This window comes from Myodes glareolus, chromosome 23 (genome assembly GCF_982192425.1).
Source record: "Myodes glareolus chromosome 23, mMyoGla1.1, whole genome shotgun sequence".
Lineage (NCBI taxonomy): Eukaryota > Metazoa > Chordata > Mammalia > Rodentia > Cricetidae > Myodes > Myodes glareolus.
The window spans coordinates 36,806,099-36,821,896 of NC_142048.1; the positions used below are offsets into that span (position 1 = coordinate 36,806,099).

A 15,798-nucleotide genomic window follows, 5' to 3' on the forward strand; every position below is an offset into this window, starting at 1 on the left:
TCTAACTGCATGTTTGCCATCTCATTCGATGTATGATGCATATGATATTGAGTTTGGCTAATAAAATAACTTGGGAGGCACAGTAAAAGTATGAGAAAATAGAAGTGAAATAACACCACAAATAACCCAGAAACAAGGCTCCTTCTATTTGAATTTTGTTTTGTGTGCATCACTACAACTCCCTTAAACAATCAGAATATTTTGAAGTAAATTATTTTCATATCATGTCATTAAGAAACAAAATAAATATATCATTATACACGTTTAAACACATCTTTAGAGGAAAAAGAAAAATACAACACAGATTAAATGCTAACATGTATTAGAAAGAATCAGACGGCTGGAGCAGTGGCTCAGGGGTTAAGAACACTTACTCTTGTAGAGGACCCGGGTTTGATTCCCAGCACCCGCATAGTGGTTCATTGCAGCCCCAAATTCCCATTCCAGGCTATGCATTGATGCGTATGATGCACAGACATGTATTTGAGCAAAACCCTCATGTGCAATAAATCACACAATAAAAAAATTTTAGAAAGAGAAAGAACAAGAAGTTCGCTTGGACCTGTAGAAGTTCTAGAACACCTCCATTTGCCGTCTGCTTCTGAGTAAATGTGAGGATAGCACTGTATGCTGGCCTGCCGGCAGTCACTTCACTGTGTGTGCATACTAGGTCCTATACCTGGTGCTTATTAATGTAACCCGGTTGCTTGCTAGAACTTCAGCTTTCCATGGGTCTGTCTTTTTTAACAATGAGATAAAATACCACGAGCCTCCATTCCCCACAGGCTCCAAGTCCTCCAACACCTATCACAACGTTCTGGGAACTTTCGGAGGGTTTGTGTAGGATGAGGGAGCGTGGGCAACAGGTGCCTGCTCGCGTCTTCTCTTTGTGGAGGGCCGCAACCACATTCTCCATTACAGGATGGCACTGGCATCCGGTTTCACCACCAGGTGAACAAGATAATGAGCAAGTAATTGGTAATTTTCCACTGCTGCGTCCCCGCCTACTCCCGAGGCGTCATCTGGGTTGATGGGCAGCAGACCAATCCAGGAGTGACACGTCCGAAGCGAGGACTGTTTCCTATATAAGGGATGGGTTCCCCTCATTCTGGGTCTCCGCTTTGGAAGCTTATGCTCTCTCTCTCTCTCAAGACGCATTAAAGCTTTTCTGCAGAAGGATCCTAAGTGTGCCGGGTCGTTCTTGCTGGCGAGACGGTAGCGCGGGACACCTCTTCGAGATTTCTTCGCGCCGACTGAATTAGCCACTATCTTCCTTTATCCGCTGTTTTATGCCAGTCTGGAATTTTCCCCCTCTGTTTATTCCCATAAATGTTCTCACACTCATTCTGGCAACATACTTTTCTGGGCAGCAGGAGGAAAAGATAAGTACACGGAGTTCCGAGGACAAGCTTGCCTACCCCGCATCTAACGGTTCTCTCTTTAAAAAGAACTTTTCCATCCATTTCTTTTTTCCTCCAAACTGTTCCAAACTCACATCCTCTTCTCTGCAGAAGCTGCCGGTATCTGACTTCAAATACCTACGAACATAGAAAGGGACCGAGACTTACAGAGAGGGTCCAGTAGCCTTGCTCGTTGTACGTGAAAGAAATACCACGATGACATTATCTAATCCAGTCAGTAATTCTTGCCTTATGTAGCCTTTGGTCCACTTGAGTGGAAACGGTCTCTCAAAAGAACATCCGTAGCCGGGTGTGTTGGTGCGAACCTATCACCCCAGTCCTAGGGAGACTGAAACGGCTACTGAATTCAAGACCAGCCTAGGCTACATAACACTGTAGTAAGACTGTTTCCAAAGCACTAACAAACCCTTGCAAAAACAGCAGAAGAAACCTGTGTTCTCCCACAAGCCCCGGCAGCCCAATGCACACCTCCAGCAAGTGGCTGTTGTCTTCATTTTGTCGTTGGAGCAACTGGAGCTGAGGAGACTAAATGTGGCTGTTTACCCAGCAGACAAAAAGCAAAGCTGTCTGCGTACACGGCTTCTCCAGCTCTGCCTGGGCCTGAGAGTGCAAGTTAGCAGAGCAAGGGCCTGGGTTTCGTCGCCAGCACCGCCAAAGTGAAAGAATAAATCTGTGTCCACACTGCACTCTAGCCACGCATCCTGACAGAGAAAGGCGGCACTTTACGCTCTGTGTGGAAAGAAAGATTGGTCAGTGTTTAGTCTTTAGAGTACATGCACACATTTCAGCAAATGGATTTGCAGCTATTATGTGGTCAAGGCTTTGTGATATAAATGTATTTCTTCAGTGTGCATTTCCACTTTTTAAAATGTCTGTTTTGTGCTTTACAATAGATTATTTGAAACCTAGAAAGAAAGAAAGAAAGAAAGAAAGAAAGGAAGGAGAAAAGAGAGAGAGAAAGAAGGAAAGAAGGAAAAAAGAAAGGAAGAAAGAAAAAAGAAGGAAGGAAGGAAGGAAAGAGAGAAAGAGAAAGAAAGAAAGAAAGAAAGAAAGAAAGAAAGAAAGAAAGAAAGAAAGAAAGAAAGAGAAAGAAAGAGAAATCCAGAGTTTCGCAGAGGTGAGGGTGGGAAGATTTCGCCTGGAAGGAAAGATATGTAAGTGAGACCTGGACCAGACCAGGCATGATGAAGACTCGGGTAAGGGGGCAGGGGGCAGATAAAAAGACACTGGCTATTTGATGGGACATAGAAGAGCATCTAAAGTAGCACCAGAGTTTCTAGTTGGTTTGGCGGGAATCATCTACTCACTGAACTAAATGTGAATTCTCTGCGAGGCACAGTACGCCAGGCCCGTGCCAAGCACTGTGGGAACTACCAGGAAGGTGAAAGTCGGGGATGAGAAGGAAGATGAGGTGTCTCAAAGGTGAGATCTGGAGAGCACTGTCCAGCAGGCGGCAGGAAATGTCAAACCCACTGGCCTGGAAGACAGAGATGCCCAGGGAACACCAGGGGGCAGTACACGCTCACCAACGGCGGGCGGGGGTGCCAACGGCTAATCTACTAAGTCTTATTCTTTGCATCAGAAATATTAAAATGCCATTTTCTTGCACGAGCACTTAATATTTTAAAAAATAATCTTAACTCGTTCAGTGATTTATTTAAACATAAACTTTCCCCTTTGGAGGAGCCCCAAGAAGCAGGATACGTGTACTAATATTGCTGACCTCTTACATAACATGAATCATCAGAAACCAGAAGAAACATACATAGGGTTAGGACCTATATAGGAACATATGCTCCTTCCAGATGAACATATACTCCTAATGAACAAATATCCCTATTAATTTGCACACCACCGTGTTTCCACTTTATAAACTTATAGTTGCTCTGGTGGGCAGGAATGGATATACTGCCCTGAGAATCTTGAAATGTTACTGTTCCGTGGTTAGTTACTAATCACCATCTTTGCCTTCCTGCCTGTGTCCAGCGCATCAGTTTCTGTACTTAGCGTAACCGCTTCACTTTGCTTTCCACTCCATCCCACCAGACACCCTTCGCACTTAGGAAGCTCCTCCTCTTGGGCTATTTTATCTTTTTCGTTCAATGAGTTCCCTGCCTTCCAACCTCCTATGTGGCTCCTGCAGTAAGCGGGTTCTGTCACTAGGAAGTGGGCAGGTGCCAGAGTTCAACACAGAACCATCCCAAGGGAGAAAGAACTCAGGAAAGACCCCGGTAGGACAGAAAAGACATCCTCACCCCCAAAGCTCCTTTAGAAAGATGCTATTATCAATTAAAGTCAAGCACACATTGTGGATCTGATGGTGTGTAAAGCTATGGTTTGCATTTTACTGTATAGAGTTAATCTTAATTGTTCAATAAATGGCAAGAGGCTGTTTCCAAACTGTGGGATACTTCTTTGTTGGTCACTTGTTTCATTTATCTAATTTCAAATTACTGAAACTTTTCAGGCATTGATCCATAGCACATTCAACAAAGTAAAAAACATGAAAACATCAGAAGAAGCTCATATTACAAACAATCTATCCATCAACACAAATGTCTGTTTCTGGGACTTAGTGGAACCCAAAGGGGCAAAGGGAAGCACATGTTAAAAAAAAACTGGCACAAAGGAGAGAGACTAAATAAAAAATAATCCAGTGGAAACATCTGGAGATGAAGAACATTCTATAAAGCAACTGTCAACATTATGCAGGAGAGACTGTCCGCTGTTAGCCGCAAGGCAACTGAATGTGATAGATGATTGCAAAACAGGAAAAGATGTTGCGCTGTGTGTGTGTGTGTGTGTGTGTGTGTGTATACATATATACATATTGAACTTCAAGACCATCCTGGACTATGTCGCCAGACCTTGTTTTCAGAAAGAAAGATTGAGCTAATTGGAAAAAATGCAAATTTGGTCTTTATATTAGACAAAGTATTATAGCAATGGTACACTTCCTGAACTTGATTTTTGTGCCACAATTACATAAAGAAATATTATTATTCTTATTTGGAATAGTTGTTCCCAGATATGGCACTATATCAAAGGCTGTGGCATTATAAAGAGGTGGAACCAAGCTGATAAAAGATGCTCTCTAAAGATGGACCCTAAGTCACAGTAACTATTGGTTCTGGCCTTTGTCCCCTGCTTCCTGGCACACTGTGGGCAGAAGTCCCTGCTATACATTCCCACCACCATGGATGCCACCAGGCCCCTTTCTCTGTGGTAGACTGAAAGACCCTGAAACTGAGTCGTGAGAAGCTTAAGTTGCCTTCCTCAGGTATGTTGTCACCGGACTGAGACAAGTCAGCGACACGTACAGACGGAAGTATTTAAGGGGAAATGGGCCGACGCTGGGAAATCATAACAGAATCCCGCAGAAAGAAATGTGGGTGGGGTTGGGAATAGGGATCTATGGGCTAAAGAACTTGCTGTGAAAGTGTGGAGACGTGAGTTCAAATCCCTAACACTGATATACCAAGGTATGTGTGGCCACATACCCTTACAATGCCATTGTTGTTGGGGGCAGAGGCAGGGGAATTGCTGGGGCTTGCTGGTTTCCAGGCTAGCTTCACATTCAGAGAGGAAGAGTCTGTCTCAAGGAAGCATACTACAGCTGGACACTCAATGTCCTCTGGTCTCTGTATACCTGGACCTGTGAACATGAGAAAGAGAGAGAGAGAGAGAGAGAGAGAGAGAGAGAGAGAGAGAGAGAGAGAGAGAGAGAGACTTTTATTTTTTTATTTTTTTTTGCTTTACATGATATTTTTATTATATGTACACTATATATTCACATATCACCAACACTTCAAAGCTTTTTTTTAGCTAGGAGTATTTTCATTTTCTACTCATGTGTGTCTTTCCTATCACAAAGGTCTACGGTGAACATTTTCTATCGAATCTTTAGCCAAATGCTTATCAGTTGTTCTCGAGTTTTGAAATTCAATACCGCCATTAGTCTGCTAGAACCATCCATTTCCCTTGTCTCATTTGTCAGATGAAACAACATCCAGCGCTGATGAGCAGGAGAAGAGATGTTGGGTCTACTCCTTGGAACGGTCACTTCACTTGGAGCTGGTGTACTTGGTGACGGCCTTGGTGCCCTCGGACACGGCGTGCTTGGCCAGCTCCCCGGGCAGCAGCAGGCGCACGGCCGTCTGGATCTCCCGGGACGTGATGGTCGAGCGCTTGTTGTAGTGCGCCAGGCGCGACGCCTCGCCCGCGATGCGCTCAAAGATGTCGTTGACGAACGAGTTCATGATGCCCATGGCTTTGGAGGAGATGCCGGTGTCGGGGTGGACCTGCTTCAGCACCTTGTACACGTACACCGAGTAGCTCTCCTTGCGGCTGCACTTGCGCTTCTTGCCGTCCTTCTTCTGCGCCTTGGTCACGGCCTTCTTGGAGCCCTTCTTCGGGGCGGGCGCGGATTTCGCTGGCTCTGGCATCTTGAGATCTCCAAACACAGGAAGCTCAATCGAGAGAGAGACTTTTAAATGTTGTATACAGCTGGCAAGATTGTTTAACGGGAAAAGACGAGACTGGTGTGTTCTGAGTTTGGTCCCCAGGACCCACACTGTAGAGAAACCTGAGAACTAACTTGTGCAGGTAGTCCTCTGACCTGCACACACATGCATGCACGTGTTTGCTTTCAATCTGTGTCTTTGGCAGGCGCATAACAGATGTTGGTGATGTGCTTGCTATTTCAATTTGGCCTATTATTGATGTTGTCCTTCAACTATCTGACTAAGTCTGGCGTCTGTCAGTCAGCTCCAAGGTAAAGGTGCTCTTCGCATCTTTGTAATGAGGAAGCCTTCCGCGTAGAGGTACTTTGGGAATGGTATCTCCATCCTCATCGAATTCATAATTTATTACCATCAATGAGGGTTTACAGCTTCCTGTTCTAGGCAGTGGATTCAGATTCACTGAGGTTACTGCCCTTGCCAAGCTTCTGTTTGCAGTGATAAAGCACTGGCCAAAAACAACCTGGGGGAGGGTACAGTCGGGCACCAATGAAGCCAGGGCAGGAACTCAAGGCAGGAACTTAGAGGTGGGAACCAAAGCAGAGGCCACAGAGGGGTGCTGCCTTCTGACTCATTCTCTGTGTCCTAGTCAGGTGAGTTTCTTATTCCTCTCAAGACCACTGTCCAGGGGTAGGAAGCCTGCTGAGGGTTTGGCCCTCGCACATCAATCAATAATCAAGAAAATGTACGACAGGTGTGCTCGTGGGCCAGCCTGGTGGATGTGGTTCCTCAATGGAAGTTCCCTCTTTCCAGATGACTACAGTTTGTCAGGTTAACCAAACCAACCAGCGCTGCTACTGAAATTCAAATTGTCCCAGCTGTGACCCACGGGGACTTTTTAAAATTAGTCCTGTAAGCATGCCATCATCCTTCTTTGAGTATTTTGTTTTTCAGTTTTCATTCCAATAGATGTTTCCCTTTCATTTTACAATCTTCACCACCTAGCCTTGGGGGAGGGGAGGACGAGTTCTCTTTCATGGTAGGTAGTATTATATAATCCAAATCTGGGTTCCAGGAAGCTTGTTCTTTGATATCAGGGTACCACTTCTCCCAGACTCTCAGTGGATGGAGCAGGACATATAAATAAAGATGTCTATATATATTTGTTTGTTTACTTCTGTACACAGTCAGCTCTCCAAACCCATGGGCCCTGCATCTACATATTCAAACATATTCAACCAAACACAGACTAAAAGTATTTATTTTTGAAAAAATTCCAGTAAGTTGCCAAAAATGAAATTTGAATCAGCACTATGATAGTCAGTTTTGATGGTCAAGGTCATAGGACCCAGAATCCACTAAGACAGATGCCTCTGGGTGGGTCTTTGAGGGCATTTCAAGGTTAACTGTATTTAAAAGTCTTAAGGAAACTCACTACTTTGTATGCTAATTAAGAAATATAATTTTTTAAAAAATATATGAACAGAATTGCTTTTGCCTGAATTGACAGTTCATGCAGACATGGGTTATTAAATAAAAAATCTCATTGCCGGTTGTGGGGATACCAGCTCATGAACTATAGGTCAGGGAGTTCCCAGAGGTCCCCAGAAGAATACAGGCCACTTTCTTGTACCGTCGCTAAATGGCATGACTCTACTGAAGGTGCAATGTACTTTAGTTGCAGAACATAGAGAAACCAACCTGGACCTCACTTGGAAACTTCCCCCCTGCTACTTCCCAGTACTAAAAGGGCCATGCAGTCCAATGGGCAGGGAGAGCCATCCCCTGATGACATACCCCGTGCTGGACCAGCATGCTGGAAGACACGCCAGGCAAGATGGGCCCAGTGGTGACATAGTGGCATCACTGTTGGGGAGGGTAGCCAACTACTTTTACATTGCTTTGGGGCCTGCTACATAAAAGAAAATTCATGCCTTGTCCTGTTAAGCAGGTCCAAAGGTCATGGCCACAGAGACTAGAGTCCCTAAATGAAGTTTATTACTGCTGTTTCGCAAAATGTACATGTTGCCGAGCTGCCCTTGAAAGTTCTATGTTTACACCCATGACCTGTGCTGCTCTCAGCCTTGGTCAGAGAAGCTTCCTTTCTGCAGTGGGAGCGGTGGAAACTGTTAATGCAGGGACTCACGACCGGTCAACATGCTGAGAGTAAGCGACAGTAGAGCTCTCGTTCCTAAACGGGACACGAATATCACATACTGCCTTCTTTATGGCCGAGGCACAGAGACCATTCCCAGGGAGGGCAGAGAGAACGTGAGAGGTGGAGGTTTTGGAGGAGTAATGGGTAACACTGCCTTCTGGGCCTCAAATGACCAGTTCCTCATCTGAATTCACAGCAGCTCTAGGGACCTGCACAAGATTAAGGCCATCAACTACTCCAGCACGACTGGGCAAAGGGCACACGAGGTTCCACCCTTGAGGGGCTCCTGGCAATTAATGCCAACTGAAGAAGGCAGAGTCATTTTTCCTCAGGGATGTGGCCACTGGTAAGTTTTCCATGGACCAATAAATAACCCTACACCATCTAGGACCTAGCAAACGGGATTAAACTCAGCGAGGGGAAGGGGAGCCAGAGAGAATGGGAGTGGAGTTGGAAGGAAGAGTCCTATAGGGAGGGGTGTGGGCACAAAAAAAGGATGGGGGAGGGTGAATATGATCAAATCACATGTGGATGAAGTTGTCACAAAAATCAGAAAGCCTTTGGGAAGGTGTGCATGGATTATAGGCAAATCCTATGACATCATTTATAAGGAACTTGTACCTCTGGCTCTCGGAGTCAGATCAATGAGAATCTTGAAGGCTGCACTCCACAGATACTGAAGGGTGACAGACGGCACATAAACAGACAGCCTTACATGCACGTTCAGGCATAATCACTGCAACCCAGTAGTACTACTCAATTGATTTAGCTTAAGTTCTCCCTTCTCTACTACTGAGAAATACCTGAAATCTATTTGTCTCCTTCAACTCTCCACATAAGTTACGGCAGATTACTGTGGCCTCCCCACCGTGTACGAGGTTGCTTTCCTTACCACACTGGGGTCCCTATTCCAAGCCTTAGCCGCTTTCATGGACTCACTATCTCCCTTCATGGACTCTTCCCAGGCTCTGGAGGCTCCAAATGAATTCATGAAGCTACCCCCGCCCTGCACAGGGCTGGGAGCTCCCTCTTCCAAGACACGTCTTCATTTCAGCATTCCTTATCAAGATCAAGGAAAATTAATAGGGAAAGGGGAATTGATGAGGAGTCAAATCCTACAGCTGAAAACGTGGGAAAGGTACATCTCAGCTTGGGTGCAGCAGGCTCGCACTCCTTACTTATCAAGGAAAACCATTAAGCTTGAAGCTGTCTGAATGCAAACCGAATGGCACCTCTCCAAGGCCGGTGCTATGCAGGCTCGGTAAAGAGCATGAGATTCAGAAACCGGACTGACAGAAACTGCTCAGCTTTTCTTCACTCGGTTGTGGGATGGCTTTATGAGCTTCCTAGATGATATCAAGAAACCAGAGAAAGAGCCTCCAGCCAGCTCCGACTTAATAGAACCATCTGTGGTGTCTGTTCTTATTAATTAAGCACTCAGGTGTGTGGGATCTTCTCGCTGGGTGGCAGCGTCTTGCTCAAGATGTCCTAGGACCACGGGGAGCCCAGGATGGCCCTCGTATGTGCATGACGAAAGCCGCACTTACTTCAACTCTGCTCTCTCTTCTGCCATTCAAGAATCTGAACACAATGTAAACTGTGGCTGATGCCATAGACAACTCCGTTCTGCCGTCCATAACTGACTCTTGATTTGCAGTGTCTCCCAGGAGATATCACCATATGCAGGAAAGAGCATAGATGCAGATCTAGGCAAACACAGTTGAAAGCAGTTTAAATAAAACTTTATTTCCTTCTATATAGTACAGCATTAAAACTTATGCTTATTCGAAATTATATTTATTTTGCTAATCTGCTGTGATGAGGGTGAGGTGATATAAGTATAAAACAGAGGGACTAGTTGAACACTAATATGGGGGGTGTTTTTTATTTTTACTTCTGACTTTACAAATGCATGGCCTTGATCCGAGAATACTCAAGGCATCCAACTGCCCAAGGGAAGAAGATTAAGATTTCTATAAAAGGACCACAAAACAAAATTAACAACAAAATGACAAATGCCCAGCTTCTGCCATTTAAATTATGGTTTGGCTTAGAACATGATTTAGTTTCAACGAAGCAAAACATTTAGAACTTTGAGAAACATTAGAAATCTGGTTTAAATGAAGCAAAACAAAAGCCTTTCTGGCAAGGCTTTTCACACACACACACACACACACACACACACACACACACACACACACACGTGCGCGCCAAATTCATCTACTTTTATTTTCTTTAGTGTGCTTGGTTGAACCATAGAGTTTTATATAAGAGGCAAAGAGAGCAGGAGAATAGGAAGAAGCTTCTTTTTGGCATCTCTGAGGCAATCCTGTGAAGGACAGGGAGTGAGAGAGTGAAGTGGCCAGACGGATGCCACAGTACAGGTGTGGAATTCATGCTTATTTGTCTCAGAAAAGGACACCTTCTAGAAAGCCACGCACCACTCAAGAGGCAATCCATCCATCCTCATCCTGCAAAGTAAAGCCTTGAAGTTTAGCTTCCCAGGCCATTGTCCGTTCCCACATGACGAGGACCCTGTTGGGGCCCAGAGCAGTGGCTGGGGAGACTACCAGGACGAGGAGAGTGACCTGCAGCAGACGCTAAGGATGAGCCATCAAGCCAGACCACCATGTGGAAGAGAAGAAACTCTGTGGGGGTCAGCAGGCTGAAGGACACAAGGAGAAGCCGGGTCATGACAGCTCAGGAGCATCGCCACAGCACCCTCATAACCTGTGTGTTCGCTAACCCCGACCAGCATTCAAAACTGGTTAAGTGACATCTCCTTAGAAGCCAGCAGATGTGGCATCTCACACTTCAAATCTAACCCCTTCCACACCAAAGGTTGTATATCCATCCATGCCTTACCATGGAGAGAGGATATCTGAGAGACAGAAAGAATGTTTTCACCCAAAACTACTTAGTCTAAAAGGCCGTATTGATTTGGAGGGTGAGAGTAAGGTGACCCACCTTTGAGGTTTAGTAGTTTGTTTTTCTCCACTGTTGACAGAGAGAGAGGGGTGAGCTCTAAAGTTTCTATCCACTCTTGAAGACAGAGTGTTTGCTCCCAGTCCATGCACTGCTTGGTCACGGGCCAGTGTTAGACCCTATTCAGTCCCAATGACTTCCATCAAAATAAGCAGCAGAGAAAGCAAGAACAGGGTCCAAGCACAGCCAAGTCGTGTTCTAGGAGTGCTTATTAACAGCCCATCTGTCATGGGCTCCTCTGCCAACTGCATGTGCCTCTGGTGGCCAAGGACTGGAGACTCGGGGAAGGCTGGAAGGTTGTAAAATAAACAAGCCTCTTCTCTTTTCTTCAAGGACTGGTGTTAAGACTGTTGAGTTTCAGACACACACACAAACACACAGACACACACAAACACACACATACACACACAAACACACATTCATACACAAACAAACACATATACAAAAACACAAATACACACACATATACACAGATACACAAACACAAATACACGCACACAGACACACACAAACACATCCACAAAGCATAAACAATCACACACACAAAGACACACACAAACATACAAATACACACACACAGAACCAGCAAGGAAGTCTTGTCTATGGCTATTTCAGAAATCCTTGGTCATCTTTCCTTCCGTGGGATAGTATCAGACAGCTCATTTTCACTTGTCTCAGGAGATGACAAGAGGGCCAGGCCTATGGCCACATGGTAACAGTCCCTTACATTGAAACAGAGTCCTGTATGCAATTGAATTCTTGGAATTAGGATCAAACAGAGAAATCAAAATAAAACACAAAGGCCAAACAGCAGGAAGGAGAAGATCTGTGCCTTGTGTTTGGTGCCACCTGGAGCTGCGTCCTAAGCTCTCAGTGACTCAGCTGGAGACACTGCCCCACCAAGACAATGCCTTTAGTGTGCTTGGGATACAAGCTGTGTTTCATTTTAAACGAAGCTGGTTAGAAGTGTATATGTCTTATTTACCAACAAGGCCTAATTGCTCGCTCCTCTGTGCTGCTGTTGCTCAGGCGCCAAAGTCTGTATAAAAACAGCCCCACTCTAAAGGGGAAATCAGGATTTTCCTACCGGCAGCTCTCCTCTTGGCTAATTAGATGGTAGTAGGCAGGAAAAGGTTTGCCATGCTCTCTAGAAGAATGTGTTATTAGGGGCAGCGTTGTATCCGAAAAACACTACATACCTCATCTTCCGGTCTGTGCTCGCCATCCGGACATTTTCAGCAAATGGATAGGAATCTTCTAAAAAGTGGCCCCCAATTCATCAATAAAGACAAAAGTCTCCTGACAAAAACTGCTTTTCCAGTGTCGTTGGGGAATCACAACTTGGAAGACAAATACAGGTGATCACGTCACGTGACAGCTCTCTCACACTGGAGCTGCCCTCAGGTCAGTTAAGCTTAAGAAGATTAACTTCTCAGAGACTCATCCGTGTAAGAGAGGGGTAACAGCTTTTTAACATTAATTTTAAGATAACAGCTAAAATGTTGACGAAAAGAAATAAAAACTAACCATTGCCACTAGACACCTGTCAGGATGCATGAAATTCAGGACACAAGTAACACGGACCCAAGGAGATGGAGCAAGAGTGGCATTTGGGGGGATTGTCCGGCTGCTACAGAATTAAATGTGCTCTCATTAAACTGGTAATCACATTTGATGGAACTTACCCGAAAGTAAAGACCAAAATTATACACAAATGTGCAAAGCAGCTTTATTCATAATTGCTAAGACTTGGAAGTAGCCAAGACGTCCTTCAGTGGGCAAATGTGAAAATAAACAAGTACATACAGATAGCGGAGTACTAAAAAGAAATGGGGTGCCATGCATGAAAAGACATGGAGGATCCTCAAGTACATTTTACTAAATCAAGAAGACACCGAGGAAAGGTGATTCCTACTAAGCGACACTCTGGGAAAAGCAAAACTATAGACATATATGGAGAAAGCAACATGATTGGCAGTTGTCAGGGGTCAGAGTGAAGGGGGGATGAGCAGGCAGAACACAGTTTTAAGACAGAAAAAGGCTATTGTTGATGCTGTTATGAGTGGCTACACATCAAAACCCATAGGGTGCCCATTACCAGCAGTAGCCCTAATGTAAAATACGGACTTGGCTGATAATGGCATGCCTGTATGGGTTCCTCGGTAGTACCAATGCATGCTGTAGGTGGGCGTTTCATGGAAAGAGAGGTTATGCATGTTTGGGGGTTGAAGGTCTATGCATACCTCCGTACTTTCCCTCTTGGTTTTGTTCTGTAGAAAAAGAAGGTCTTTATGAAGAACTAGCTCTCAGCTCCTAGCTCGTACACTTTCCCCCTCTGTTTCCTGACTTTAAAAGGGAAGGAGTGTTCTAATCGATGGCTCTGTTTTGGTTTTAAAGTCTCAGATAAAGAAACTTCCATTACAATGACTTAGCTTCAGAAAGCACCTCAGGTTTCTTCTAATTGGATTAAGATAAGAAGAAAGATTGAACCGCTTAAGTCACACACTGAAAAATAAGTGCTCAGCACCAAATACACCTGCCGTTACCTCCATCCTTCCAGAAACCTCAAAATGTCTGCTAAAAAATCAGGGAGATGTGATGAAAAACCCCTTCAGCTCCCTGTCTGTGTCTATGGGTGTGGGGATGCAATACCGTAAGAGTCATTTTAAAATCACGCCAGCAATACAGAGACTTCCAGGGAGCGCTCTCAGCTTTTGCTTTAGGGATGGATTCCTATAAGTAGGACATGATGGTGGTCCCGAGATTGAATTGTCTTAAGGTGCCGTTTCATTTCTCATTTTGCTAATGGAGTTGTTCACCCCTTTCTGTTTGAGAGAAATAATTTCCTGCAGAAACCTGGCACCCACTTACAGAAAAGGATTAATTTGACGCACAGACTCATAATTTGGATGCACGAATCTGTAGTCATATCTTGTTATTTTTATTTCACTTCTCTTGTGAATAAATAGAAAGGGGTTTTGAATATTCCATTGATAGGAAAACAATATCATAATACCAGAACATTGTTTTTACTTTTCTTTTAACATTTAAAAAACTTCACTTGCTTGGTGTATTGGGAGGGGTGGATGCCACCGTGTGAGTATGAAGCCAGAGGATAATGTTGGGGAGTCACTTCTCTCCTTAAACCATGTGGGTCCAGGTATTGGACAGATTGTCTGACTTAGCTAAAAGCACCTTTACCCACTGAATCATCTCGCTGGCCTCAAAACATCCTTTGAAGTCAGTGATCATGTTGGGAAAATGCCTTGTATATACAACTCAGCAAATGTAAATAAGTAGAGATCCAGTTTATTTAGGTCCAACTGAATCCTGTGTTTAAAAGAATAGCTATGATTTAAGAAGAAAATATGAGAATAGAAGTCTGTCAAAAAAAAACCCTGAAAGATACATATTTCATGTAGTTTTTAAAAAAAAAAATGGTGCTGAAACTATTATCTAAAGCAGCAGTTCTCAGTCCAAAAATAGAGACCTCCACAGGGGTTGTATATCAGATATTTTGCATACCCAATATTTACATTATAATTCATAACAGTTGCAAAAGTGCAGTTACAAAGTAGCAACAGAATAATTTTATGGTGGGGGGATCACCACCACATGACGAACTGTATTAGGAAGGTTGAGAACCACTGATCTAGAGTATAAGAAACAGTTAGTATCAAAGGATACACTCTTCCTTACCCTTTTTTATCTAAGGCCCTATTTTTTCTATCTAAAAGGAAAACGAACAAAAAAGTCCCCTCATGTTGGTGATTTCCGGAATGGATGTAATCAAGTAACTTCAGGCTGGCTGTTAGAGTGCCAGAGACACAATGCCTGCTTCTACTGATGTACCCACTGCATCCCTTCCCTTGACATCAGCCACTGTCATGCAACAGCTCTCACCACTGAGCAGCTCACTCGGTGATCCCCTGTGCGACACATGTGGTTTCATTGTCCCGACCCGATGCAGTTCTCTCGTGGGCAGCAGGGTCTTTGGTAGAGTGCTGGACACCATCTAGGGAAAAATGTTCTTTAAGCTTCCAACAATCCAGCTTTTTTAACCACAGTCAAGAACTTCCCAGCTTAGCCATAATGGTACCTGTTGTCTCTCTCTCTCTCTCTCTCTCTCTCTCTCTCTCTCTCTCTCACTCTCTCTCTCTCTCTCTCTCTCTCTCTCTCTCTCTCTCTCTCTCTCTCTCACACACACACACACACACACACATCTGCTCAGCACGGTTCTCACACTTTGTTGTGGTTGGTATTTGCTATTTTCTAAATACCTCTCCCACTCCTTGTTTCATTTGCAAAATCTCCTTCCATTCTGCTTGACTGCTTCTCTCACCCCCACTTTTTTCCACACTACAAGCAAGTGGTTTGTTCTCCATGAAGAATTTTCTCAATATATGTCAATCACTGCTTGTATATAAGTGGTCCTTTCCTTTGTATTCTATTGACAGCAAGCTGACACTTGAATGGAGAGACTATGATAGTCTCTCTCTCTCTCTCTCTCTCTCTCTCTCTCTCTCTCTCGTGAATATGTGTGTGTGTGTGTGTGTGTGTGTGTGTAAGCCAAAGAGCCACAAAGGAGGCCAATTGTCATCCTTCTCAGTTGGTCTTGGATTTTTGGTTTGGGTTGGTTTGGCTTTTGTAGACAGGGTATCTCACTGAATCTGGAATTTACGAATTAGGAAACACTGGCTGCCCAGCAAGACTCCAGCTTCTACCTGTCTCCGCCTCCCCAGATCTGGGGAACCATCATGCCTGACCGGTTGCT

At 44.4% G+C, this 15,798-nt stretch overlaps 1 protein-coding gene and 1 long non-coding RNA gene across 2 annotated transcripts; both read right to left on the reverse strand.

The window, feature by feature from the left end:
* Nucleotides 1–5,348: 5,348 nt before the first annotated feature.
* LOC148118339 (histone H2B type 1-C/E/F/G/I-like) lies at nt 5,349–5,913 on the reverse strand. The gene has a single exon (XM_087900903.1). The coding sequence runs from the start codon at nt 5,864–5,866 to the stop codon at nt 5,486–5,488; it is 381 nt and encodes a 126-aa protein (XP_087757029.1). The 5' UTR covers nt 5,867–5,913; the 3' UTR covers nt 5,349–5,485.
* A 3,035-nt stretch (nt 5,914–8,948) lies between these two features.
* On the reverse strand, nt 8,949–15,041 carry LOC125414521 (uncharacterized). The gene is made up of 3 exons (XR_014998636.2): nt 14,928–15,041; nt 12,224–12,364; nt 8,949–9,745 (listed from the first exon to the last, which is right to left on the reverse strand). It is a non-coding gene; the product is annotated as an uncharacterized LOC125414521 (long non-coding RNA).
* Between the last annotated feature and the right edge of the window lie 757 nt (nt 15,042–15,798).

Excerpts from the sequence above, each read along its gene's own strand:
- LOC148118339 (XM_087900903.1), bottom strand. The coding sequence starts at position 5,866 with ATGCCAGAGCCAGCGAAATCCGCGCCCGCCCCGAAGAAGGGCTCCAAG.